We start from the raw sequence: 25,676 nt of genomic DNA on the forward strand, positions 1-25,676 counted from the left end.
CGCGGGGGCCTGGCACAGTGAAGGGGGAGGAGGTTTAGGGACAGGAAGCGGAAGACCGGGACTTCGAGCCATAGCCAATCGAGGCCTAAGGCTGAGTCGCTGAGGCCCGTGGAACGGGTGTGGGGGAGGCGCTTCTTCCGGCAGGCCGAGGGGTAGCTACGGACGTTGAAGGACACAGCCTGCGGAATTCGTGCTTTTTAGCGAGGTAGGTGTGCAGAGGAGCCTGGGCTCGGTCCTCGCGCTTCGGCTTGGCGGCGGCCTGGGGTCCGACCATTCCTAGTCCGGGAGCGCTGCGAGGTCTTCGCTTTGCGGGCCGAGGGCGATGGGGGAATGGAAGAGGAGTTTGAGATCACGAGGCTTGGCGGTGCGAGGGGTCCGACGTGGGCTGGGCAGCCTCGGGGAGAGGCCAACAGACGCTACCAAGAGCTCCCGAAGGCCCTGAGATTGCGTGTTTCCGTTGAGAAAAATGAGGCCCGCAGCGAACCGAGTCCCCAAGGTCACACGGTGACGTAATATTGGAGGAGAACTTGAGAGCTTCTGACCCCAGCTCGGGCCGAGCTCATTTCTTTTCCTGTGGGCATACTTGTGCCCGCTGAGCTGTGCTGCGGCGGCGGGCCAGCCAGACCTCCCTCAGCTGCGCCGCGGCCTGTGTCAGGGCGGGCGAGTTGGGGGAGCGGGGCCGGGCCCTTGCAGTTCTCCAGGGTTAGACTTGGGCTCCCGGATGTTCCATCAGCGGGAAGGCCTTTCCGAGGCGGTAACCAGACAGCGGTGCAAAAGCCTTGAAGTGCGGGAGGCTGGTTCTGGTACTTGAGCGGCCCTCGCTCATCTTTGCTTTGCTTTGCTTCGCGATCTCACCATTGCAGGTAGGTGTCGGGTCAGAGAGAAAATAGGAGGATGGAAAAACAGAGAGTACCTAGGGCGGTGAGTCACCTTGGCCCTTTTCTGAAATGCTCATTGTGCAGGTGAAGGAGAGGGGCATGGAAGGACTAATTACGCTTGATAGCTCTTATTCCCCAGTTAATTACAAACAAAAATGAAGACCCTGTTGCTTAGACCTTCCCCACCGACTGCCATTTAACCAGTAGTACCGTTATTCTTAGTGATTTTCTCCATTAATATGTCTTTATTAATGATTTTCTCCATTAATATGTCTTTCTAAACCTAAGTATTACTCGGAAGGAAAGCAAGTTTCAGTTCGATTATTCCACAAAGGTTTCTGACCTTTGCCCAAAAGTAACCAGCAGCTTGCCGAAGAGTGAGTGCAGAGTGTTTCCAGGCTTTGCTCCCGTTCTTTTTCTTTTTTTAAATATTTTCATTGATTTCAGAGAGGAAGGGAGAGGGAGAGAGAGATAGAAACATCCATGATGAGAGAGAATCATGGACCGGCTGCTTCCTGCAAGTCCCCCACTGGGGATCGAACCCACAACCCGGGCACGTGCCCTTGACCGGAATCGAACCCGGGACCCTTCAGTTCGCAGGCCGACACTCTATCCACTGAGCCAAACCGGCCAGGGCTGCTCCTGTTCTTGATCTCACCAGCAACATCCATTTCTACTCTCTGCTCCATCTTAGCCTCTCAAACCCAGATTAAATTGCAGTCCCGGTACCATGCTGTCCAGTCGGAATTAGTCCTCTGGACGATCACAAACATCAGACTTCGTCCCATATTATGTAGAGAGAATTTTAAAGCACCTTAAATTGTTTCAGTTGCAGACCACATCCTCCTAAAATCTTTTGTTAGGCACAGGTAGTGGGGGTTATCAGTTAATAATTTGACCAAGTTAAGTCCTTGTTTATGGTAGGGTTTCTCCTGGAAACCTGCTTGATACTATAAGAATTCAAAAAAAAATATGGAGGTGAATGGGAGGGGGTGGAGTATGCCTTTAATAAGTTTAGTAACATGAAACAGGTAATATAAAAGCTTCACCATAAAGGTTTCTTTTAATGGAGATGTTCCTACTTGTGCGCACAAGCCAAGGCCACGGAGGGGTCCTTCATTGCTCCAAGAACATTCTTTTTTTCTTTTTTTTTAATTTTTATTATTTTGTTGTTAATTCTCACCTTGGGATATTTTTCCTTTGATTTTTTTAGAGAGAGTGGAAGGGAGGGGGAGAGAGAGAAACATCGATGTGAGAGACATCCATTGGTTGCCTCCCCACGCGCCCCAACCTGGGCCAGGGATCAAGCCTGCAACGAAGGTATGTGCCCTTGACTGGAATCAAACCCAGGACCCTTCAGTCTTGAGGGCTGACATCCTATCCACTGAGCCAAAGGGTCTAGGGCTCCAAGAACGTTCTTGAAACAATTCAAAATTAAGGTCATTTGTCCAAATTTTTCATTGCCAAGTCTGTGCACAAGAATGCCTCTGAAGGCCTTTAAATGGGAAACAGAAGCGTGCCAGTTTCCATAGCAATGACTTCCTCACAGATGTCTCCCTCTTCCATTTCATCAAGAGCCAGCCGTGTCACTGCCACTGCCTACCAATCTCGACCGGACCTCGACCGGCTCGTCTATGTTGCCAATCGACTCGGCGTGGCGTCGGTCGTGGTAGATAGGTGGTCATACATACGAATTTTCAAGTATTGTTCTGGCGACCTTTGGATGTGCCTTTGCTATTTTTATTATAAGAGAAATAGATGTATTTGTAAAATATATGGGTGCCATAGATACAACTCCTCTAAAAGTTTGCTATATATTTTTCTATTGTTTCCTGATACTGCAGTGTTTTTCAAACTTTAGCATACATCAGAAACACCTAGAAGGCTTATTAAAATGGATTGCTGGGCCCCAGAATTTCTGATTCAATAGGCTTGAGGTGTAGGGCCTGACAATTTGCATTTCTAACAAGTTTCCCAGTGATGTTGATGCTGCTGGCCTACAGATCAGACTTTGAGAATCATTGATGTGTTCTATAATACAATATTCAGAAGTAGGATTTTTTTTTTTTAATTTAACTTACCTGGGGACACATTTGCATGTCAGTACGTAAATAAATAAAGATCTACACACATTGTATTTCCTCCAATGGAAACCATCATTTATCAATTTCTTGTAGGTGGACTTTTAGTTTTTCCAGTTTACTTGCATAAACAGTATTTCTGTCACCATCCTTCATCCATGTAGCATGTTTTCCACTTTGTAATATTTCTAGAAGGGTAAATTCCTGGAGAACAAATGAACCAGCTAGATAAAAGGGTATACTAATTTTATAATTTTTTTTAAAATATATTTTATTGATTTTTTACAGAGAGGAAGGAAGAGAGATAGAGAGTTAGAAACATCAATGAGAGAGAAACATCGATCAGCTGCCTCCTGCACATCTCCACTGGGGATGTGCCCGCAACCCAGGTACATGCCCTTGACCGGAATCAAACCTGGGACCCTTCAGTCCGCAGGCTGATGCTCTATCCACTGAGCCAAACCGGTTTCGGCTAATTTTATAATTTAATAGATAATGCAAAAATGCACTTTAGGAAGTTGTACCAGTTTACACTCTAGGTAACAAAGAAAATGTTTATTTTTCAACAATCTTACTACTGCTTATTATTCATAATATTATCTTTGCTAGTCTGCTAAATATGGCTTCATTTTACATTTCTTTGATCTTGAGGCTGATTATCTTTTTAATATATTTTTTTAATATATTTTTATTGATTTCGGAGAGGAAGGGAGAGGGAGAGAGATAGAAACATCAGTGATGAGAGGGAATCATTGGAGATCGAGCCCGCAATCCGGCATGTGCCCTTGACCAGAATCGAACCTGGGACTTTTCAGTCCGCAGGCCGACCATTCTATCCACTGAGCCAAACTGGCTAGGGCTGTTCTTTTGATTTCCTTGACCTAAGATGATTAAAATATTTGCCCATGTTTTTTAATCCTCACCCAAGGATATATTTATTGATTTTAGAGAGAGGAAGGGAGATAGAGAAAAAGAGAGAGAAAGAAAGAAAGAAAGAAAAAACAAACATTGATCGGTTGCCTCCGTTATGCATCCCAACCTGGAACCAAACCCGCAACCTTTGTTTTACAGGACTATGCCGATGCTCCAACTAACAGCCACCTGGCCAGGGCTTGGTTTTCACTATTTACATTCAATCTTTTATCTATTGTTGTGTAAGAAATAAGGATTCCAGCTTCCCTACCACCATCAGCTACTATGTATCAACTCCATTTAGTAAATGATTTCTTAAAACAGATTAATTTTTAAACTGATTAATTCCAACTACATTGTACCATGGTATTGATAAAGCCAGAATTGAAAACATCAAGCAATATTGCATCAGAAGGTAGACTTAGAGACTATTCTTTTCCTATGCCTATGATTTGACATACATTCTGGAGTGTTGTGTAAAAGCAACCAAGGTAAAGTTCTCCTTCCAAAAGTTTCTCTTATCAGCGAGGCTTTTTTCACCATCTTTGCTAATCTATGTTTGGCAAGACATACGTAAAAATTTACAATATTTATATGCAGTGACTTTCGATTTTTAAACTAAAAAATATATATTTTTAAAATTGCCTCCAAACTAATTTATTGTTGCCTTCTTTCTTTTTTTTTAAAGATTGAAATCATGGCAGGTCCAGAAGCTGATGCCCAATTCCAGTTCACTGGTATCAAAAAATATTTCAACTCTTATACTCTCACAGGTAGAATGAATGTAAGTATTAAAGATACCTTTAAGCAGTTATATTTTAGAATTATAAAGTGTGACAGTATATCCTCTTTACTTCTTCCGTTCTTTTTTCAGTGTGTAATGGCTACATATGGAAGCATTGCTTTGCTGATTTTATACTTCAAGTTAAGGTCCAAAAAAACTCCAGCTGTGAAAGCAACATGAAAAGTAAGGAATTGACATTTAAAAGTTTATAACTTAGCCATTTTGATATTACAGTATTTTTCCCTGGCTATAAAAGTAAATCATTGTCACGATGCAAAATTTATTACATACAAGAAAAAAATAAAGAGAAAAATATTACTCTTATTCCATTACCCTGACAATTTTAGTTGCCATTTTGGTTTAGTTCTTTTTTGTATATTTTATTTGGTTTCCATTGGCTATGACTACAGATTGAAGTAGGGTAAGGATTATAAATGTCTTATAATAGGTGTGTTCTCTATAATTTAATGCATAAGTGCTGTGGGTATATGATTTATTTTACAGAGGAAATGTGTCTCCTTTTAGATTTTGTTTTAATATAAATAACATTACAATTAATAATGTAATGTTATTACATTACATATGAAGTCTACATCTATAATTGTTTCTTAGGCTGAAGGTTGTTTCTCAAAGAGTTCTGGGACATCCTGCTTTTTAAGAGGTTGTCTCTCTTGTCCCAGCCAAAGCTGAATAATATTAGTTTGGGGGTTTTGTTAATTTGTTGAGTAAAAATAATCTGTCTTTTTATGAAGCTGTACATTTTTTTTGTATTTGCTTACCATTTGTATTGTTCTTAACATTCTTTTTCATGTGCTTTTCTCATTTAATAATTGGGACTTTTGTCTTTGTGAAGACTTTATTTCTCTCATAAACTCTATGTAATAATTATTAACCAACTTTTTAAATCAGTTGCAAATATATCTGGTTTTTTGCTAGTGTGCTAGTTTCAAGGTGTCCTTTAAGTCATTTTTTATTTTTCAATTAAAATTGACATATATACTATTGTATTCGTTTCAGGCATACACCCTAGGGATTGGACATTATATAACTCACTAAGTGATCATCCTAGGAATCCATACACTATACATAGTGATTAGAATATACTCCCTATGCAGTACTTTGCATCCCCGTGACTATTCTGTAACAACCACTTTGTACCTCTAATCCCTTCATCTTTTTCATCCCCCTCCCTTCCATCTGGCAAATATCAAAATGTTCTCCATATCTATGAGTCTGTTTCTGTTCCACTTTTTTACTTTGTTTTTTAGATTCAGTCATTGATATGTATTTATTGCCATTTTGTTGTTCATATTTTTTATCTTTTTTAAAATTTCTTACAGAGGACTCCTTAACATATTATGTAATACTGATTCTGGTTTGGTGGTGAGGAACTCCTTTAGCTTTTTCTTGCTGGAAAGCTCTTTACATATCCTTCAATTCTAAATGATAGCTTTGCTAGGTAGAGTAATCTTGGTTGTAGGTCTATGCTTTTCATCAATTTGAATATTTCTCTTTGTTTGTTTTTTGGGTTTATTTTGTTTGTTTGTTGTTGTTGTTGTTAATCCTCACCCGAGGATATTTTTCCATTGATTTTTAGGGAGAGTGGAAGAGAGAGGGAAAGACAGAAACATCGATGTTAGAGAAGCACATTATTGGTTGCCTCTGACCAAGGCCAGGGCCAGGGCCTGAGGAGCCTGCAACCAAAGTATGTGCCCTTGACCGGGATCGAACCTGAGACCCTTTGGTCTACAGGCTGACGCTCTATCCACTGAGCCAAACTGGCTAGGGCTGAATATTTCTTGCCAATCCGTTCTGACCTGCAAAGTTTTTGTTGAGAAATCAGCTGAGCTCCCTTTGTAGGTAACTACTTTTCTCTTGCTACTTTTAAGATTCTCTCGCTACTTTTAAGATTCTCCCTTTGTCTTTAACCTTTTGTATTTTAATTATGATGTGTCTTGGTATGTCTTGGTGTGGGCCTCTTTGGGTTCATCTTGTTTGGGACTCTGCACTTCCTGGACTTGTATGTGTATTTCCTTCACCAGGTTAGGGAATTTTTCTGTCATTATTTTTTCAAGTAGGTTTTCAATCTCTCTTGTTCTCTTTCTTCCTATGGCACCCCCATGATGTGAATGTTGGTACACTTGAGGTTGTCCCAGAGGCTCCTTATAATGTCATTTTTTTGGATTCTACTTTATTTTTGCTGTTCTGATTGCATGTTTTTTGCTTCCTTATGTTTCAAATCACTGATTTATTTCTTGGCTTCATCTTCTCTATTGTAACTACCTGTAAATTACTCATTTCAGTTCATTTACCCTTCATTTCTAACTGGTACTTTTTTTTAAATATATTTTTTATTGACTTCAGAGAGGAAGGGAGAGGAAGACAGAGATAGAAACATCAATGATGAGAGAGAATCATTGATCAGCTGCCTCCTGCCTGCCCCACACTGGGGATCAAGCTCACAACCCCGGCATGTGCCTTGACTAGGAATCGAACCATGACCTCCTGGTTCATACATAGGTCAGTGCTCAACCACTGAGCCACACCGGCCAGGCTCTGGTTCTTTTTATTTCAGAGAGGAAAGGAAAGGGAGAGAGAGAGAGAAACATCAATGATGAGAGAGAATCATTGATCAGCCGCCTCCTGCACACTCCCCACTGGGGATTGAGCCCGCAACCCAGGCATGTGCCCTTGACCGGAATCGAACCTGGGACCCTTCAGTCCGCAGGCCAATGCTCTATCCAATGAGCCAAACCAGCTAGGGCCTGACTGGTTCTTTTTAATGGTTTCCATGCCCTTTTTTATGCTGTTGAAGTTCTAAGTTCATTGAACGTTGTTATAACCAGTATTTTGAACTCTGCATCTAATAGATTGCTTGTCTCCATTTTGTTTAGTTATTTTTCTGGAGTTTTGTTCCATTCTTTCATTTGGGACACATTTCTTTGTTTTCTGATATTGGTAGCTTCTTTGTATTTGTTTCTATGAATTAGAGCTGCTTCATAGAGAGGCCTTATGTACTAGGTGTTCTGCAGAATCCAGTGGCACAGCTTCCCCAATCACCCAAGCTGGGCACTCCAGGTGCACTCCCGTGTGCACTCCCATGTGGGCTATGTACACCTTCCTGTTGTAGTTGAGCCTTCATTGCTGTTGGCACATCAATGGGAGGGACTTAACCTGCAGCCCAATCGCCTGCAAGGACTTGCTGCAACTACCAACCACCATGGAGGATTAGCTATGCTGGGACCCGCCCCACAGAGCAGGACTTACTTCAGTGGGTCTCTAGTTCCCACTGAGTCTGCCTCTTTTATTTATTTATTTATTTATTCTTAATATATTTTTATTGACTTCGGAGAGGGAGAAGGAGATAGAAACATCAGTGGTGAGAGAGAATCATTGATCAGCTGCCTCCTGCATGCTCCCTATTGGGGATTGAGCCCGCAACCCAGGCATGTGCCCTTGACCGGAATTGAACCTGGGACCCTTCAGTCCACAGGCCGATGCTCTATCCACTGAGCCAAAACAAATAGGGCTGAGTCTGCCTCTTGAGTGTGTTGCTTGTGAAAGTGGTTGGGTGGTGCTTCCTCATGGTCTAAAGCTGCCCATTGGATGTGCTGAGTCTGGGGTCTTCAGAGAAGTGCAGGCCAAGGTCAGCCACCGCCTGACTGCCACCTGTTTTCTGCCTGGGGCCACCTGGCATGAGTTGCAAAGTAATCTGCATATGGCTATTTGTGTTGGTCTTGGAGGTGCCCAGGTGAGACCAAGCTGCAAACCAAGGGTGGCTACTGCTAGTGCTGGCTTGGGACCACTTAGTGAGAGGTACAGGGCACACTGAGGCCAGATGCTGCTCATTTGAGATATTTTAGTAAAGTCTGAAGCGTGAGCCAAGACATGCCATTCACAGGGAAAAGACCCTGGAAACAGCTTTGGTGGGCCTTCTAGTTGGGTAGGGCAGGTCTTGAGGAATCACCAGGGCAAGGCAAACAGTGTGAGCCAGGTTGGTGGAGACTCAGATATGGTCCTCGTCTGCTGGCTTGGTTGGGGGAGGGCTCAGAAAGGGAACAATGGCCTCTGCCAGCTCTTTTTTCTGACAGAAAGTTGCCTCGCTCTCACCTTGATCCCGACAATTCATTTCCTCCCCATATGTCCCTGGTCTTTCAAGCTGCTGTCCTAGTACTGGAGTTCCGAGGGAGAGTCAGAGTAAATCCATGTGCAGGCCCTTTAAGAGCAACTGCTTGGCCTAGCCTGTTGCTCAATGGTTAGAGCGTTCGCTGGTGGACTATAGGGTGACAGGTTCTATTCTGGTCAAGGGCTTATACCTTGGTTGTAGGCTCCATCCCTGGGCCTGATTGGGGCGCATGGGGGAAGCAACCAATCAATGTCTTTCTCTCTCTCATACTGGTGTTTCTTTCTCTACTCCTCCCTTCCACTCTCTCTAAAAATCAGTGGAAAAAATATCAATTGAGGATTAAAAAAAGAGGAACTGCTCTTAATTCCTTAGTTGTAAGACTTTCATTTAGCTAGTTTTCAGGTGGTTGTTCGGTAGTTTAGTTGTAATTTTGATGTGGTTGGTTTCAAATTTTTATATAAGCAGTTCTATCTTTTCCTTAAATCCCCATAGACTTCATTTGCTCCCAGCCCCCATTTACCTATGCTTGAGTGAATAAATATTTGTGTTGGCAATAAATGTGCAAAAAACCCAAAATCCAGATCTTTATCCAATGTAGCTTCCCACCGATTCCCTCTGAAGAGCTTTTCTAATCTTTAGGAGATTGAATATCCCAGGATGCAAATGTAGTATTTTGCTCAATTTTCCGTATTAGGTACCTCCTAACTCTGGGAGAGTAGTTGTAGCCCCATTATACAAATGGAGAAGTTGTCTCATTTATTAAATAACAGATGCATAATAGATAACATACCTGTTTTCTACTGTTTAAAATGTTACTTTATATACTTGACTTTGCCTACTTTTAGGATCATACTGAATTGTTGGCAGCTCTTTTGTTAAAGGTGGAGTGTTAGGTTAAATTGTATTAAGCTGAGATAAACCTTAATTTTGGGAGTTAGACTCCTTTGAAAATTTGATGTGAATTTGCATTCAATTTCAAGGGGTTTTGGTTCATGGATAGTCCTATACTGATAATTTGCTGAATGTCTTAAAAGTAGAATTGAACATGATTGCGTCTAAACTATTTTTGCTTTGTTTATAGGATTATAAACTGTACCTCATCTGTTAATTTCCCATGCCTGGAGAAGCTAATGTCAACTCATCATGTGATACTCAATTTGTACAATAAATTATGAACCTGGAAAAGCTGGTTGTCTTTATTTACAAGATATCAAAAATATAAAAACTGTACAAAATGCAACAAAGGCAAAAACTGGCAGTGACTTGGTCTGAATTTTAGTTTCCCAAAGCAAGGCTCAGTACTGGAGGTAAGCAACTGAAATGTCTGTCTGACTTCAAGTGTACAAGGTTGTGTATAGCCATTTTAGCTGAAGTAGAACATGGAAGCTAAATTTCTTCACCTGATTTCTAGAGTGGGTACACTCAGCATCTAACAGGTGTAAATTCAGATGTCAGTGGGTAGCTGTACTTCATCTAAATCCTAGAAATGAATTGTAGTTCGCCCTACCCAGTTACATACATTCCACTAGTCATAGCTACGCAAAAACGTTAGATCATTTAACATAATACTTGAGTGCCATACAGTAACTACATTTTTACAGCAGAAACAACATGCTCATAGAATTCTTCAGCTAAAATTCAAGATGGTATTATATTACTCAATTTGAATCTTGAAGCAGGATGAATTGTTGAAATCAATTGGGGGTTTTTCTAAACATAATAAATTAAAATAGCGTTTGAACAGAAAATGCATAGTTTCCACACATTCCAAAGCACCATAAATGTCCCCTCCACAAACATAATACCTCTTATTCAACTAAACAGAAATTAGTTAAATGCAGTTGCTGTAGAAACGTGGAACTCTCCTGTTCAGATTTTCCAAGCAGCATACTTCCAGATCCATATAGACAAAACATTCTTTGTAGCTTAAATTAATCACTGAGGTATTTGCTTTTAGTCTCCCTTTTCAAACAGTAGCTTCCAAAGGTCTTTAATACCGATGGTTTATTGCGGACTATAAGCTCCTGCAGCTAGAACCAAGTTTCTTCGAGTAAAATGGAGATGTACAACTGGTGTTGATTTGGTCATATATGTTCCCAACAGTAACTCCTGTGAATTCTCAGGTAAATTTATATGCCCAGTGGCTGTAGTAAAGTCATCAGTCTCTAAATCTTCAAATGCTTTGACAGCATCCCATAACCGGACTGTATTATCCATTGAACCTAAGGGAAAGTCAAAGGAAACCATTTAGTAGCATCTACCGTATTTAGCTTCTGACATTTTGCCAAGTACACTTTATGTATTTACTGTATATTTCCGGTGAAAAATCTAAATAAACCTGATTAACAACTCTATTCCTTCTAAAGGAGCATTTCAAGCAGTTTAATGTGAGAGGTCAATATACATGTAGAGCCATACTGTGGAATCATGGCTAAGGAGAAGCAAAGCCTAAAGCAGCAGGACTTAATTTTGCAATTGTCAACACTCATTGTTTCCTGTTAACGCATCATTTACCCTTTACCACAAAGCCATTTCTAGTTATTTACCTGATGCCAAAATTTCACCATCTCTACTAAACCTAAGCGAACAGACTGTATCGGTGTGGCCTTTTAATTCTCCAACCATCAAACCATGTCCAATATCCCAAAGGAGTACTCTGCCATCTGTTGCTCCTGTAGCCAGGAATCTCCCATTGGGAGAAAATGTCAAGGAATGAATTGGTCCCTAGAAAAGAAGTTCATGGAAAGAATCAATAGTAGGGCTAAAAATATTTAGGGAAATAAGACAAAGAATTTTTAGTGTAGTGGTATAAATAGTATCTTTAGAATATATGTATCATTGGTTTGTTTTTAAAATACTTTTCTCAAAAGCAGCCTTGTGTGCTGGAATAATGAAGGTGTACGTAAAAATACCTTGTGTCCAGTGAAGATCCTTACACAGTTCCCATTCAAGACATCCCAGAGCCGCACAGTTCTGTCTGCAGAGCCCGTAGCAACATAATTAGAATTTGGATGGAATCTGGTACAATTTACATCAGCAAGATGGCCAGCAAATATCCTTAAAGGCTGATAGTGGTCTGTGGCCCAGAGCCTTTTTAAAAATTTATTAAAAGCAAAAGATGATAATTAGTTAACTACGAAATACAACAATTATCCAAAGTAAATACCCATGTGAAATGTTAGTTCCAAATGAGTCCCTCTCACCTGAAGGAAAGACGGAATGATTGAGACTAGCATTCTTAAGAAAAATGAAGTTGATCTGGTACAAACATTTTATAATTTTATAATTGAGTCCTCTCCTCTTCCTGCTCCCCCTCCACCCTTCTATCCCATCCAACTCCTAGTCTAACCCATACGAAAGCTTTAGCCACCACAAAGTTTCTAACCTGATCTACTTCATCCTGAACTTTTAAGGAGATGACAGGGAAACAGGTGCTACAGTAATAGTGAAAGACAAGGTTAAACAGCTAATTTTAAAAAAGAGAAAGTGAAAACTATATTTTAAAAACTACCTAAAAAAAAGTTGTAAACAGCTGATGATAGGCAGGGAAGGTGTGTTAATAAGCTAACTTGGGGAAGAAAAAGGACTTAAAACTCTTCATATAGATATATAGAATATTAATACTCTTCCCAAATTCATTTTCAAATAAGGAGCTATAAATGCTGACATTCTCAAAAAGTTGATCCGGAATAATAGAAGTGAAAATGAATTTGGCTGGAGTTTGTAATTCCCAACAAGAAACCATTCTGTTCTTGAATAAACCCAGTTATAAGACCGTAATGTACTTACCGAGCTACTCGGTCATGGCCCCCAGATACAAAATAGTATCCATATGGAGAAAACTGTGTGTCCCAAACTGGATAGTTGTGTCCTTTATATCCCACCAAGCAAGTAAATGTTTGAAGACTCCACAATCTAACAGTTCCATCCTCTGAAGAGGAAAGCAGATAGTTCCTGAGAGAAGAGAATATATTTGATTCCCAGAATAACTTAGTTACCTGTCCAGTTTCTGTACATTTTAATATCTACACTAATAAAAGAAAAAAATGGTAATTGGCATACGACGCTACCCTTTTCATTGGCTAATCAGGGCTATATGCAAATTAACTGCCAACTAAGATTGGCAGTTAACTGCCAACAAGATGGCGGCTAATTTGCATATGTAGGCACAATGCAGGGAGGCGAAAGGGAAAGCAGGAAGAAGCCCCCTGCCACTGACAGTGATAGGAAACCCAGGGGGGAGCTAAGAGCTGGGGGCAGGGCAAGGCGGCCCTGGGCAGCCTTTGCCCTGCCCCCAGCCATGATCAGAGAATCAGGTGCCTTTTCCGCCCTGGCCAGTGATAGGAAGTAGGGGTGGAGCCAGCGATGGGAGCTGGGCATGGTGGAAGCTGGCAGTCCCAGGAGCTAGGGGTCCCTTGCCTGGGCCTAAAGCGGAGCCCACGATCACGGGGCCGCTGCAGCTGCGGGTCCCCGCTGCCCGGGCCGGACGCCTAGGCCAGAGGCGTTAGGCCTGGGCAGGGGCGGAGCCTGCAACCGCGCGGGGAGCTGGGGGTCCCCTGCCCAGGCCTGACACCTCTGCCGGAGGCCTCAAGCCTGGTCAAGAGGCCGATCCGGTGATTGGTGATCGGAGGGTGATGAGGGTCAACTCCTCTGGCCGAGGGATCAGGCCTGGGCGGGGGGCTGGGGGTCCCCTGCCCAGGCCTGATGCCTGGGCCAGAGGCATCAGGCCTGGGTGGGGGGCGGAGCCGGGGATTGGGGGGATATGATGGTCCCCTTGCCCAGGCCTGAAGCCTGGGTCAGAGGCGTCAGGCTTGGGCGGGGGTGGGAGCAAGCGATCAGAGGGAGATGGGGGTCCCCTGCCCAGGCATGATTCCTGGGCCAGAGGCCTCAGGCCTGGGCGGGGGTCAGAGCCAGTGATCGGGGGGAGATGGGGGTCCCCTGTCCAAGCCTGACACCTCTGGCGGAGGCGTCAGGCCTGGGCAAGGGGCCGATCAGGCGATTGGAGGGTGATGGGGGTCTACGCCTAAGGGCTCCCAGTATGTGAGAGGGGGCAGGCTGGGCTGAGGGACACTCCCCCCCACACACACACCCAGTGCACGAATTTCGTGCACCGGGCCCCTAGTCTATATATAAAAGGCTAATATGCAAAGTGTCCCTGTAGGAGTTTGACCAGGAGTTCTATCACTCGCTATGATATGCACTGACCCCCAGGGGGCGGTGCAGAACAAAGAAAGGCCCTGGCTGGCAGCCTGGGAAGGGAGGCCCCAGCCAGCAGCCAGGAGGCCCCAGCCAGCAGCCAGAAGGCCCCGATCAGCCCTGATCGTCAGCCAGCCGTAGGCACCCTACCCATGCACAAATTTCGTGTACTGGGCCTCTAGTGTTAAATATGCTGACATGCTACATCTTATTTCTAATTTATACATGGTATTCACAGTAGGTATAAGTACTAAACAAACTAATGTTAGCCGTGATATTCCACAACTGAGCACCTACAGAATGAAATTTATTTTTTTAAAAAACTCAGTTTTTGATTTTAAAATGAAATGCTATTTTCCTATTCTGTGTGAGTTTTAAAAGAATTTAAAAGGAATTATCTTTTTGACACACAGGCAAATACAAAAACACTAGGCACGTGAGTAATCATCTACCTTTTTTAGGGATAAATACAAAAGCTTAACTATTCCAAGTATTATGGTTTGGGTAGAAATCAAAAGTTTCTCTCAAGTAAAAATGTATCCCTCAAGTAAAAATGTATCATCCTGCTAAACCCTATCAAACAACAAAAACCTCATTCTCAAAGGCTCATAAAGATGAAAATCGTGATGGATTAAAAGCTAATATCTATCCAAGTAAGATACAGATGGTATGAATACAACATACCCTTCCATTTCTATGGAATGTCAGATCATGAGAAATAAGCAAATACCTATTTGTGGGTTACAAATTTCCTTTTCAGTATTCTTAGTCCTTTTGATTGTACAAAGATATAAATCTTCAATGAATAGCTAACAAGCCTTTAATCTCAAGAATCTTATAAATTTAGAGATGATGGAAGACAGCATTAGCCACAAACCCAAAGAAGGAACCCAAAGAAGCAATTCAAATTAAGGGTTATACTAAACTAAAACTAATTTTTAAAACCAGCAAACCCTGAAGTCTATAAATTTGGGTATACATTAAGTTGCTATCTTTTACAGCCAAGATGAATTAGCAAATGGCAAGATCTAAAAGATAATGATTGACAGGCAACCATAAGATTTTTCTAACAGAAAATTTCCTAACATTTGTAAGTTTCCAGTAAACTTTTATATTATTTCAATATAATACAGCAGTACTTAATTTTTACTGTTTATACTTTACCTATCTGGACTGAAGCTGGCTCCATAGACAGGCCCACTGTGACCATACAAAATCTTTAATTCGCTTGCTGTTTTCTCATCCATGATTCTTTCTAAGACATCATCTGATTCTTTGTCTATGAGGCTAAGATCTAAAATGGTCCAGAAATACTGATTTTTAAAAGTACATTCATTAAAACATTTTAAGGAAATCACTTTACATTTCAGAAGAACAACATTTGAACAGTTCTTCTGGCATACCACCCACTGTGCTAATGCCTCTAAATTAGGTGATACTATTCCAGTATATAGCAGAGGAAACTGAAGTTCAGAAGAGTTAATAATTTGCCAGAGTGCACATAGCTATTCAATGTTGGATCTATGACTGAAACTCAAGTTATCCACTATATCACAATGTTTCACAAAAATGAAAGCTATGGAAAAATTATTAAAAATGTATTACCTTGTTTAATAGGATAACAAGGAACTCTTTAAAATGAAGTCCTGATTTTTTAAAAAATGTCAGATTTTTTTTTAATTTTTTTTTTTTTTTAAGGAAAATGTCAGATTTTTAACCTTAAGTTTTCTAGCATATTCCCCTCACTCTACAAAGGAAAAAATTGAGGCCCAGAGAAATTAAACCAGTCTAGTACTCCAGTCTCCTGATTGCCACTCCAATGCACTTATCACTATTGGGAAATGGTAGCATTTTGAGTTAATGTAAAATCAAGTGACAGTCAGCTAAGATCACAATCTCTGGTGTATATTCCATGGGAATCAAGACTGGTGTAAACTAAGAGTTCACAACCTGACAGGTTCATCTCAGTTACCTGCTGCTTGTTTGACACTACGAAGCTTTTTGGGAGTCACAGACCACACTCTGACAGTTGAATCTGCAAAACCTCCAGCAATCAAACTAGAATCATCAGTGACATCCACTGCAGTAAGGCCCTGCCAAGGGAAAAAAAAGGCTTTATACTAAACAATACTGTTTTAGGGAGGCGAAAATTACAGTCACACCTTAGAGAATAAATAGTAATAACTACTGCCCTGGCCAGTGTGGCAGTTGGTTGTGCATCATCCTGTACACTGAAAGGTTGCTATTTTGATTGCTGGTCAGGCTTCTGCCCAGGTTTCGGGCTTAATCCCCAGTAAGGGGCCTGCAGAAGGCACCAGTCAATGTTTCATTCTCACATTGATGTTTCTCTCTCTCTCCCTAAAAATCAATTTTAAAATCTTTAAAAAATAATAATGATAGCTATTTTTCTCATATAAAAGATCATTTGAGATTTCATTCTCCTATGAAACCAACTGTCTGAAATCACTTACTTTTAGAACAGTGGTTCTCAACCTTCCTAATGCCATGGCCCTTTAATACAGTTCCTCATGTTGTGGTGACCCCCAACCATAAAATTATTTTTGTTGCTACTTCATAACTGTAATTTTGCTACTGTTATGAATCGTCATGTAAATATCTGATATGCAGGATGTATTTTCATTGTTACAAATTGAACATAATGAAAGCATAGTGATTAATTACAAAAACAGTATGTAATTATATATGTGTTTTCCGATGGTCTTAGGCGACGCCTGTGAAAGGGTCGTTCGACCCCCAAAGGGGTCGCGACCCACAGGTTGGCGACCCACAGGTTGAGAACTGCTGTTTTAGAACATGCCATCATTTACCCCTTTTTGCCCTCCAAATTTGGCGTATGATATGAAGCAAATGTTAATCATTTTTGCATTTTACTAAATATATCCTCAGCAGCCTATTTTAAAGAATCTCTATAGAGACATGTGAAATTCTTAAAAAACACTAAGTTTATGTAAGTACTTAAATCAAATTCAATAGAGATGAACTAGTTCCCTCTTCCTGAAAGGCTAGCAGAAGAATTCTGATCACTGAAACCAGGGGCACATGTACGCAGGATTCTCGTATCTACAAGTTGCTGAAGTTCTTTTAAACATTGCCTTCTATCTATTCCTAGCAGTGTACAACTCTCCTTTCTTAATAGGTGTCTTTAAACTGTATTTGTATCAAGAATTTAAATAATAAAACTCCATTTTAATTAACACATTTCTTTTAATAGTATATTACCATTTTTACATGATTTTCCAGGAAGAAACTGCCCTATTATTTTACCAACCTGGTAAGCATTGAGGAATGTATAGAAACAAATGGAAGGTAAACAGTCTGGCCCAAGGCGCACGCGTTTGGTGGTTTCTTTCATATTCATTATCTTATCCAACTTATCTGAATCTTTCAACTCAGGAAGAGGGATTCTATGAAAGAAAAACAGACTGAAAATTACTCTATTAAGAAACCAGAACCCTGTAAAGCATATCAACTTATACTTTCACACATGTTCCTGAGGTTTTTTCCTCACCTGTTTTGAGGTGGAGCATTGGGATCCTGTTTTTTGCTTTTGGATCCAATACTATCTTTTTTAGGCTTCTTCTTTTTAGGTTTTCCTTCTTCATTTTCTCCTTCTTCATCCTCATCATCCAAAGGCACTTCAATTTCTGGCTCTTTTAATAAACCAAAAAATACCTACAAATCAAAAGAGCCAACATTTTAAAAATTATTTTTTGTTCATTAATACATCCTTTTCGTATCTTGACAAGATGAATCACAACTACAAATGTAGTACTTTATACCCTGAAGCAGATTCTGTACTTATCAACCCAACAGCCAATTTCCCAAACTTCTTCCTTACTAACAGAACCCTGATTTGTTGGAGCAGCAATATGATCAGTTAAATAATTTCTGTTCCTGGGCTCCCATGCAGCTAGGAATGGCCATATAATGTCATCCTGGCCAACAAATATGCACACAAATATGCAGGGTAGAGTTTTAGAAAAAAATACTATTTCCTGATTAAAAAAAAAAGAGAGAGAGATTCAGCAGGGATATGCCTTTTGCCCCCGCCCCTCCCGCCGCCTTCCTGGAATGCAGCTGCAAGACTGGAGCTCGAATAGCCATTTGTAAGCACAAAGAAGAGAGTTACATTTTAAAGATGGTGAAGTAGAAACTAGGAGCCAGGGTCCTTAATGGCGCGTGGAGCCCTCATGCCAGCCCAGGAGGGCTTTCCTCTGTAATATCATTTTATGTGAGAGAAAAACCCTTAATTGTTTCAGCCTCTACAGTCAGGGTTCTGTTAAATGCAACCATTCCCCAATTCTCAAAAAACTTAGTAATAGTGTAAAATAAATCCCAAACTAGCTGTAAGAAAAATGTGTAGATGGAAATGCTACAATTTTTCATAATCTGTATTATATAGTTCTTAGGTTTATTCCCATACCTTGGATTTGTTTGCCTCTCGTTTAGCCTCTCCTGCCAAACTTCCCACCATCGCATCTATCTGTTGCTTACTACGCGGCATCCCATCAAAGATGTCAATGTAGAGGTGCTCCTGAACTATGTTCCATATCTGATTGTTCTGTTTCTCCTGAAGATGCCTCTTCAAGAGTTGGTACGAGTCACGGGAAATACGCAGAACAAATTTACTTGTTCGAAAATCCAACATGGTCTCATTCCCTTTCATGTGTTCCTTTTTGGTAAGACTAGATAATACTCGTAGGTCATCTTGGTAATAACATTCCTGATCTCCATGGAACCTGTTTCAGTGATTTTAAAAAGTCATTTTTCAATGTAATCATTAAGGGATCTGCCTCTCCCCCATATATTTATAAACATACCAGAATATACTCAACGTGTCTGAATAATCCTGGACTAAGCTGTAGGATCAGAAGTGACTTATTTCAAAATTACATTTCAGTTTCTGAATTCATCCTAAAAATTACTAATTTAACTCTCTAATGAAATGTATCATACCATAAACATTTTAAGAGAATTTGAAATAAATAACAAGTGAATAAATGTTAAGATATCCACCATTGGTAGATAAGTCTCTTCTGAATGCCACCATTGGTAGACATTTAAAAATGTTAGAATCTTTGCTTTACTAAATTTTATGTTCTCTTCAAAACCCACTTTAAAAAATTTCTTTATGAAAAATTTCAAAAATATACAGAAGTAGAAATTAGTATAATGAATTCAATGAACCTATCATCCAGCCATTCAACAATAATCAATGAATGGCTTTCTCATAAAACCCTCCATTTTTAATGATTTCTTATATTCTTAATACCAGACATATTTGTTAAACATCAGTACTTTAATAATATGACTATAGAACAAACGATGTCAAAGAACGAGCACTTCCATTTACTCCCCATTATCAAAGCAATTAAATAAAGCTTATAGCTTTGGTAACAATTAGTAAATTTAAATGTATTTTTGTTTATACAAATCTTTATTTTCCTAATAAAGTAAAATTAAAGAACATATATTTGGCATTCACTAAGCAGCAAGCAATGCAAAAACATTTAGAAAACAATGAACATAAGATATCATGATCCTAGCTGAGATAGACACATATTCAAAAGATTCCTAAACTGTTACCTGTGTTACCCTATTATGACTCATCAAGACATGAACTAAGGGTTCTAAAATTTAAATGAAAATAAAAATCTCAGCCTCTTAGTGGCTGTATCAGTCACTGTTCATAACCTCATCTGAGCATTGGATCCAGGGAAGGGCTGAGATTGTAACAAGGAGATAGGGAGTACCCTAGGATAATCCAGCTTCCTATGTGAGATTGCTATACCATGAGAAAGGAAGAGGTTTACTGATGACAATACTGTAAGAAAAATGAGCTTAGGGTAGGAGTCCTATCACCATCAGCCTTGCTTAATTGTTTTTCCAAAAAAAACTGAACTACGAACATTTGCTTTATGTCTTCTACTAGCACTGTGGAATAATGAATGAATATAATGGCGTAGAAGCCAAGAGTCCCGAGTTTTATTATTTCTCTATTACCACTACCTGTGTTATCTAACAAGTCCTGGCTTGTAGGTCTATTGCTTGTATTAAAGAGCTCTCATTCAAACTTTTGAGTATTGCCTCCTTTTTTTTTTCTTTTTCTAAATGAAAACCTTTAGAAGATTTCAGTCAAGCTGCAGGATTCTCATATCACTGCCTCCTTTCTTAAACATTTCTTTTCTTTGGCTTCTATAACTCAACACTCTCCTGGTTTTCTTCCTACTTCTCTGGCCTCTCCTTTTATCTCTTCTACTTAGCCATCTCTTCTACTTCTTTTATATTTCTTCTACTCCCAATGTCAGAGATCCTCAAGGCTCGGACCTAGCCCTCTGATTTATTTCATACCCCTCCCAGACATTCTCATCCATATCCATCAATATTACACAAATTCCAATTTATGGTTCTAGTCCCTACCTCTCCTCTAAGCTCTAAAGGCTTATATATCATCCACCTATTAACTTGACATCCCTTAAAAAGTCAAAGGCATAGTCAAATCTGAACTCAAGTCTTTTCCACAACCTGACAAACCCTTAGGAAAGTCATGGAAGGGTATTCTCTATCTCAGTGAAGGGCACCCCTATCCATCTGGGGGAGCCAGAAACCTAGGGGTTATCAATAATATCTTCATCTCCTTCACCTCCATATCCAATCCATCACCAAGTGCCTTACCAATATGTCCACCCCCTTTCACCAATACTACTACACCCTAGTCCAGTGTTTCTCAACAAGTATGCTCCTGGCACTTGGGACAGAACAACTCTCTGCTAAGTGGGATTACCTGCACATATTAGAACATTGGGTATCCCTAAGTCACCTGCTTCCCCCCCCCCCCCTAGTCACTATGACCACCCAAAACACCTCCACACATTTTCCCAGTTGAGAAACACTACAATATCCTCCAAAACTGGTCAATCTATAGACACTCTGTACCCCCACCATCTGTTTTCCCCAATGCATATAGGTCCTTTCAAAATGCAAATCTAATAATGACATGATCCTTCAATGACTTCTTTAGCAGAGATGCCTCTCTGTCTCCAAATATCCATTTTTCTTTCTCCCTCCACACTAGAACACCTGAATGGAACACATGTTGACCTAGCATAGTGACACCTAGGTAAAGAGCAAGCACATTTCCTGCCTCTCTTGTAGACAGGTGTGACCGTTGAACTAATGACATAAAAAAAGGAAGAAGTGCAATTGCTTAGAACCATCCTGTGCCACAGGTGGAAGCTGCATGACAGGGATGGTAGAGCAACAAGATTGAGAATGCCCAGATCCTTGCTAATCAAGGACTCCATACCAGCCCTAGACTGCCTAACTCATAAGAGAAAGAAATAAGCTTTTATCATATTTAAGCCTCTATTTTGTTTGGGTTTTCAGTCACTCTCAGTCTAATTTAATCCTAACATAGCTTCCTGTTCTCTTGGTGTATTTTATTTCTGCCAGTATGTTCAAGTTCTCAATGAATTTCAGCCAGATCTACTTCTATACAATACAATCCCCTACTGCTCTTAGAATAAACAAAGATCTTCAACCTGGCCCAAGAACCTGCCTATTCCAGCCGGTAACCAACTGTCCAGTTTCATGTTGTACCACTCACCATCCATACTCTTTAGCCACACTACCCTTCTTTCATCTACCATGATATCTACTGCCGCAGAGCTTAGCTTTCACACATGTGTTTCCCTTCTCTTCATCTAGTTAACTCCTATCAAATCTTCAGATCTTACCTCTGGGAGCATCACTTCCTCTGGGAGCCTTCCATGACTTTCCTAACTAGATCAAACCCCCCTATTTTAGGCTGTCATAGCACCAGGTACCTCTCCTTTATAAAGTACTTTTTGAGTTGCAATCTAACATTTACCAGTATGTAATCACAGGTGAGTATACACATTATTTATATATATGTATGTGTGTGTATACACACACACACACACACACACACACACACGGTGTATATATATAATATATATTAAAATTCACATACTTCTCAAAGAATGATTTTGCTTCATTCTCATGTTGATTGTAGACTAGTTCCAAGTACATGTGTACAAACAGAGGATAAAAGAGTTGGGATAGCTCTGCCCGATGGCAGTCCAAGGAACATTCAATGAAGTGTTTCAGTCCACTGTAGTATTCTTCATACATTGTGGGGTCTCCTTGCTGATTGTAAGCTGACAGCACAGCACTGACATCTGGCTGGTCTTCCACAGCTACACTTCCAACTGTTTAAAAAAAGCAAAAAACAGCTTTCAAAAAATAACCTAATATATACCAAATGTCTAGGACTATCTGGCTAAGGTCCAGAGGTGACTAATGTTTGTCTCACTCTCCTCTCAAACTCTTTCCCCCAACACAATCACATAATCCTTTAATGCAGCGGTTCTCAACCTGTGGGTCGCGACCCCTTTGGCGGTCGAACGACCCTTTCACAGGGGTAGCCTAAGACCACCGTGCATATCAGATATTTACATTACGATTCATCACAGTAGCAACATTACAGTTATGAAGTAGCAATGAAAATAATTTTATGGTTGGGGGTCACAACATGAGGAACTGTATTTAAAGGGCCAGAAGGTTGAGAACCACTGTTTTAATGGGATTTTTACTGTTTCAGTCACCCATCCAAAAATCCTTCCGCTTGTTCATATCTTAAAACAGAATTTTTTCTTTCTTTCTTTATTTATTTTTTTTTTTTTTTTGAGAATACATATTTTAAAGCTGGGGACAGTGAAGGAAGGGCTTACGACAGAAGAAGCAACAGGAGAGAGCCTAGGCCAGGCTGCTTTGGCTTACTGAAGAGTGAGAGAAAAGGGGGCCTTGGGGGCAGGTTCAGGGGGTTAGCCCTGGATGAGCTGCCACTGCCCATTGCTCCCCTGGTTGCAAGTCTCATGAGGACCTTAGGAGAATTTAGGAGATGCAGGCCTGTGGGGGAAGAAGAGGGGAAAGGGAAAGGCATGGCTGTGGTCCTAAAAGAGTGTACCAAAACAAATTTTCAGTACTGTGTAACTTTCTTTGTAACATCCTATCCTGTGTTAGCTTCATATGTATACATCTCTCACTCCTGTAAGCATTTTAAGGGTGGGAAGGACATGCCTTATTTACATCTCCAAAAGATATACCTAAAACAATTTCCAGAACCACCATTTCAAGGCAGAAAACATGAGTATCTATATATGTAAAAGCCAAGTGGCCTGAATGATAGAACGACCGGCACAACCGGTCACTATGATGCACACTGCAGGGGCCAACGAGCCTGATTGAGGCCCTGATCGGCCCCTCCCAACCTCCTGTGGCCCCTCCCCCTGGCCAGCCGCCCCCATCAGCCCCCCAACCCCAATCAGGGGTGGGGCCCTCAGGCCAACCTCCTCCATCCCTTCCCCGCACCCCCCCACTGGCCCGCCCCAACTGGCCCCCATTGGGGCAGGTGGCCCGACCCCACCCATGCACAAATTTGTGCACCAGCCTCCAGTTCATTTATAATATAGCAGTACCAAGTGATGATTGAATCAGAGTTTGTTGGAAATTTTTAAGTTGCAATTAAAGTACTGTTATGCTGTTTACTGCACAAATGATATAAATTCTTTTGTTTACTCTGATGGCCTTTTCTTTTCCTCCATACCCGTTGGTTTCCGAGTTATGATCTAAAATATAGGTCAAGTTTCTGAAGAGATGAGAGATTGTAACAAAATAACCAACAACATAATTCACCCATCAGATAGTTCACTCACAAAAATCAGCATTCTGAAAAAATTCCTCTCATTCATACTTTTGCACATTTCCATTTATGGATCACAATGCTATGTGTTCATACTTCACTTCTGGCCATGCTGCAACGATTAGGTCTCACAAACAGAGATTAATCTGGCTAGAAGCTCTGTAATGGATAATTTAATTCAACAAACATTTATTATGGGCTCCGGATCACTTCTGAGACCTTATGCTGCATGTGAGGTTTACTGCATGAACTCTGTAAAAGCAGTTGCTGGGGAAAGGAAGGGGGCCCTCGGGTGCCAGGCATGGATATCTGGGCATAAACTTTTCAATGCCAGTCATTTTTACATACATTATAGCTGAGCCTCACGATAACCCACTTAATAGAGGGGGACACTCAACCTTAGGAAGAATAACTGTATCCGCATCACACAAGTAAAGCAGCAGAGGCACCATCTGAACCCAGTCTGTCCGACGCCTGTTCCTAAACGAATGGTTCTCAAACTTTCCCATACATCAATACCCCCTGGAAGCATCCATTCAAAAACTGCAGCTTCCCAGATCCACTACGTCTGAATCTGCATTCCCCAAAAGACTTAAAACTCGTGGTAGTTAACCTATATTTTGAAGAAGAAGAAAAAAAAACAAACGCTGGCTACACTGTGTTCCATCGCTCCCTGCCTGTGTAGTCCGGAACAGGTCCCTCGGCTTTTCTGTCTGCTCATCTCTAAAGCAGAGATCAATGCACACCTTTACCGTGGAACTGAGAATGAAGATACAGAACCTAAATATGTATGGTGCCTAACGCACGCTGGCATAGAACTGTACAAATACTGTCAGTGTTTATGCGGACCTGCCCAGGGCTCGAGCCCACATAAGAGGAAAGGGACCAAAAGCCTGAAGGTCCCCGCTCCCGCGCCCACCTTCCCCGCGCGCCCCTCCGCTCCGCAGCCCGCAGCCTCCGGGGGAACTGACAGCTCCGCCGAGAGGGTTTGACTGCGCAGCCGGCGCGCTGGAGAAAGGGGCGGGCGTGCGGCCCTAGAGGCGGGCCCAGGAAATTCAAAACAAGCCCGCAGAGGTGCAGGCCCGCCATCCCCGGCGTTCCCGGCTAGCTCCCCATCGTGCCGGCGCTGCGTCCCCGGGACCCGGCGGCTCACCTTTCCCCGGAGCCGCAGGACAGGTCGCTGAGCCCGAGACGGCGGCAGCGCCCGAAGCGCCGGTGCCCGGAGGGTCGGGGGCCGCAGGGCCGGGAGCCGAGGCGGCGACCCGGCTGAGAAGCGCGCTGGCCGCCTCGGCGCCCGCGCCGTCCGCCTCTCCCGGCGCGCCGGAGCCCGCCGCTGCCTCCTCCAGCAGCCGGGCCTCGCGGCGCAGCGCCTCTTCGGCCTCGCGAAGGTTGCTCTGCCGCAGAAACTGCAGCACGGCCAGCAGAGTCTGTCGGTCGTGGGGAGCGCCGGCCTCCGGAGCGGCGGCGGGCACCGGGGCCGCCCCCGCCGGGGCAACGGCAGAGACAGCCACCGAAGGTTTGGGGGTCCCACCATCCCCGCCGGCTGACGACGCCGCCGCAGCGTTCCCGCCGCCACCATTGGGACCGTTATTGGTGGTGCCGCCGCCACCCTCGCCAGCGCCGTCCCCCGCCTGAGGAGGTAGCAGCGTCGGCGGTCCATCAGCCTCTATCTTGACCGCCACCTCCGTCTGCTCCTCCGCCAGCGCCGCCATCTTGCGGCTGAGCCACCTTGTGCCGTCAAGTGTGATTGAGTTTTCGCCACATGGAGGGCGGGGAGAAGCATTTTACGACACCTTTGGAGGGCAATTTACGGCAGTGGGCGGGGCGAGAAAGCGGGAGTAAAGGAATTCGAGTGAGAGCAACTTTCAGAAAGTAAGTGACAGAGAGGCAGGAAGTTGGAGCTGGCGACCGCCTTTTGCATTTGCCTGAAAATAATTACCATTTATTGCAGACC

General features: G+C 42.1%; 2 protein-coding genes across 4 annotated transcripts; one reads left to right on the top strand and one right to left on the bottom strand.

The window, feature by feature from the left end:
• The first annotated feature begins 56 nt into the window (after positions 1-56).
• Positions 57-9,966, top strand: ATP5MD (ATP synthase membrane subunit DAPIT). Of its 3 annotated transcripts, none has more exons than XM_036336100.1 (4): positions 57-205; positions 4,560-4,655; positions 4,746-4,838; positions 5,082-5,094. In XM_036336100.1, the coding sequence occupies exons 2-3, from the start codon at positions 4,569-4,571 to the stop codon at positions 4,833-4,835; spliced, it is 177 nt and encodes a 58-aa protein (XP_036191993.1). In that variant the 5' UTR covers positions 57-205; positions 4,560-4,568; the 3' UTR covers positions 4,836-4,838; positions 5,082-5,094. The 3 variants fall into 3 exon arrangements, with proteins under 3 accessions (XP_036191993.1, XP_036191992.1, XP_036191994.1); XM_036336099.1 differs by lacking the exon at positions 5,082-5,094 and adding an exon at positions 9,863-9,966 and having other exon boundaries at positions 59-205; XM_036336101.1 differs by lacking the exons at positions 57-205; positions 5,082-5,094 and adding exons at positions 717-863; positions 9,863-9,966.
• TAF5 (TATA-box binding protein associated factor 5) lies at positions 9,963-25,452 on the bottom strand. The gene is made up of 11 exons (XM_036336096.1): positions 24,876-25,452; positions 21,992-22,229; positions 18,422-18,737; positions 17,507-17,670; positions 17,267-17,402; positions 15,950-16,070; positions 15,142-15,271; positions 12,571-12,735; positions 11,694-11,871; positions 11,328-11,505; positions 9,963-11,003 (listed from the first exon to the last, which is right to left on the bottom strand). The coding sequence occupies exons 1-11, from the start codon at positions 25,432-25,434 to the stop codon at positions 10,786-10,788; spliced, it is 2,403 nt and encodes an 800-aa protein (XP_036191989.1). The 5' UTR covers positions 25,435-25,452; the 3' UTR covers positions 9,963-10,785.
• Between the last annotated feature and the right edge of the window lie 224 nt (positions 25,453-25,676).

Source organism: Myotis myotis, unplaced genomic scaffold (assembly GCF_014108235.1).
Source record: "Myotis myotis isolate mMyoMyo1 unplaced genomic scaffold, mMyoMyo1.p scaffold_m19_p_15, whole genome shotgun sequence".
In the NCBI taxonomy this organism is placed as follows: domain Eukaryota; kingdom Metazoa; phylum Chordata; class Mammalia; order Chiroptera; family Vespertilionidae; genus Myotis; species Myotis myotis.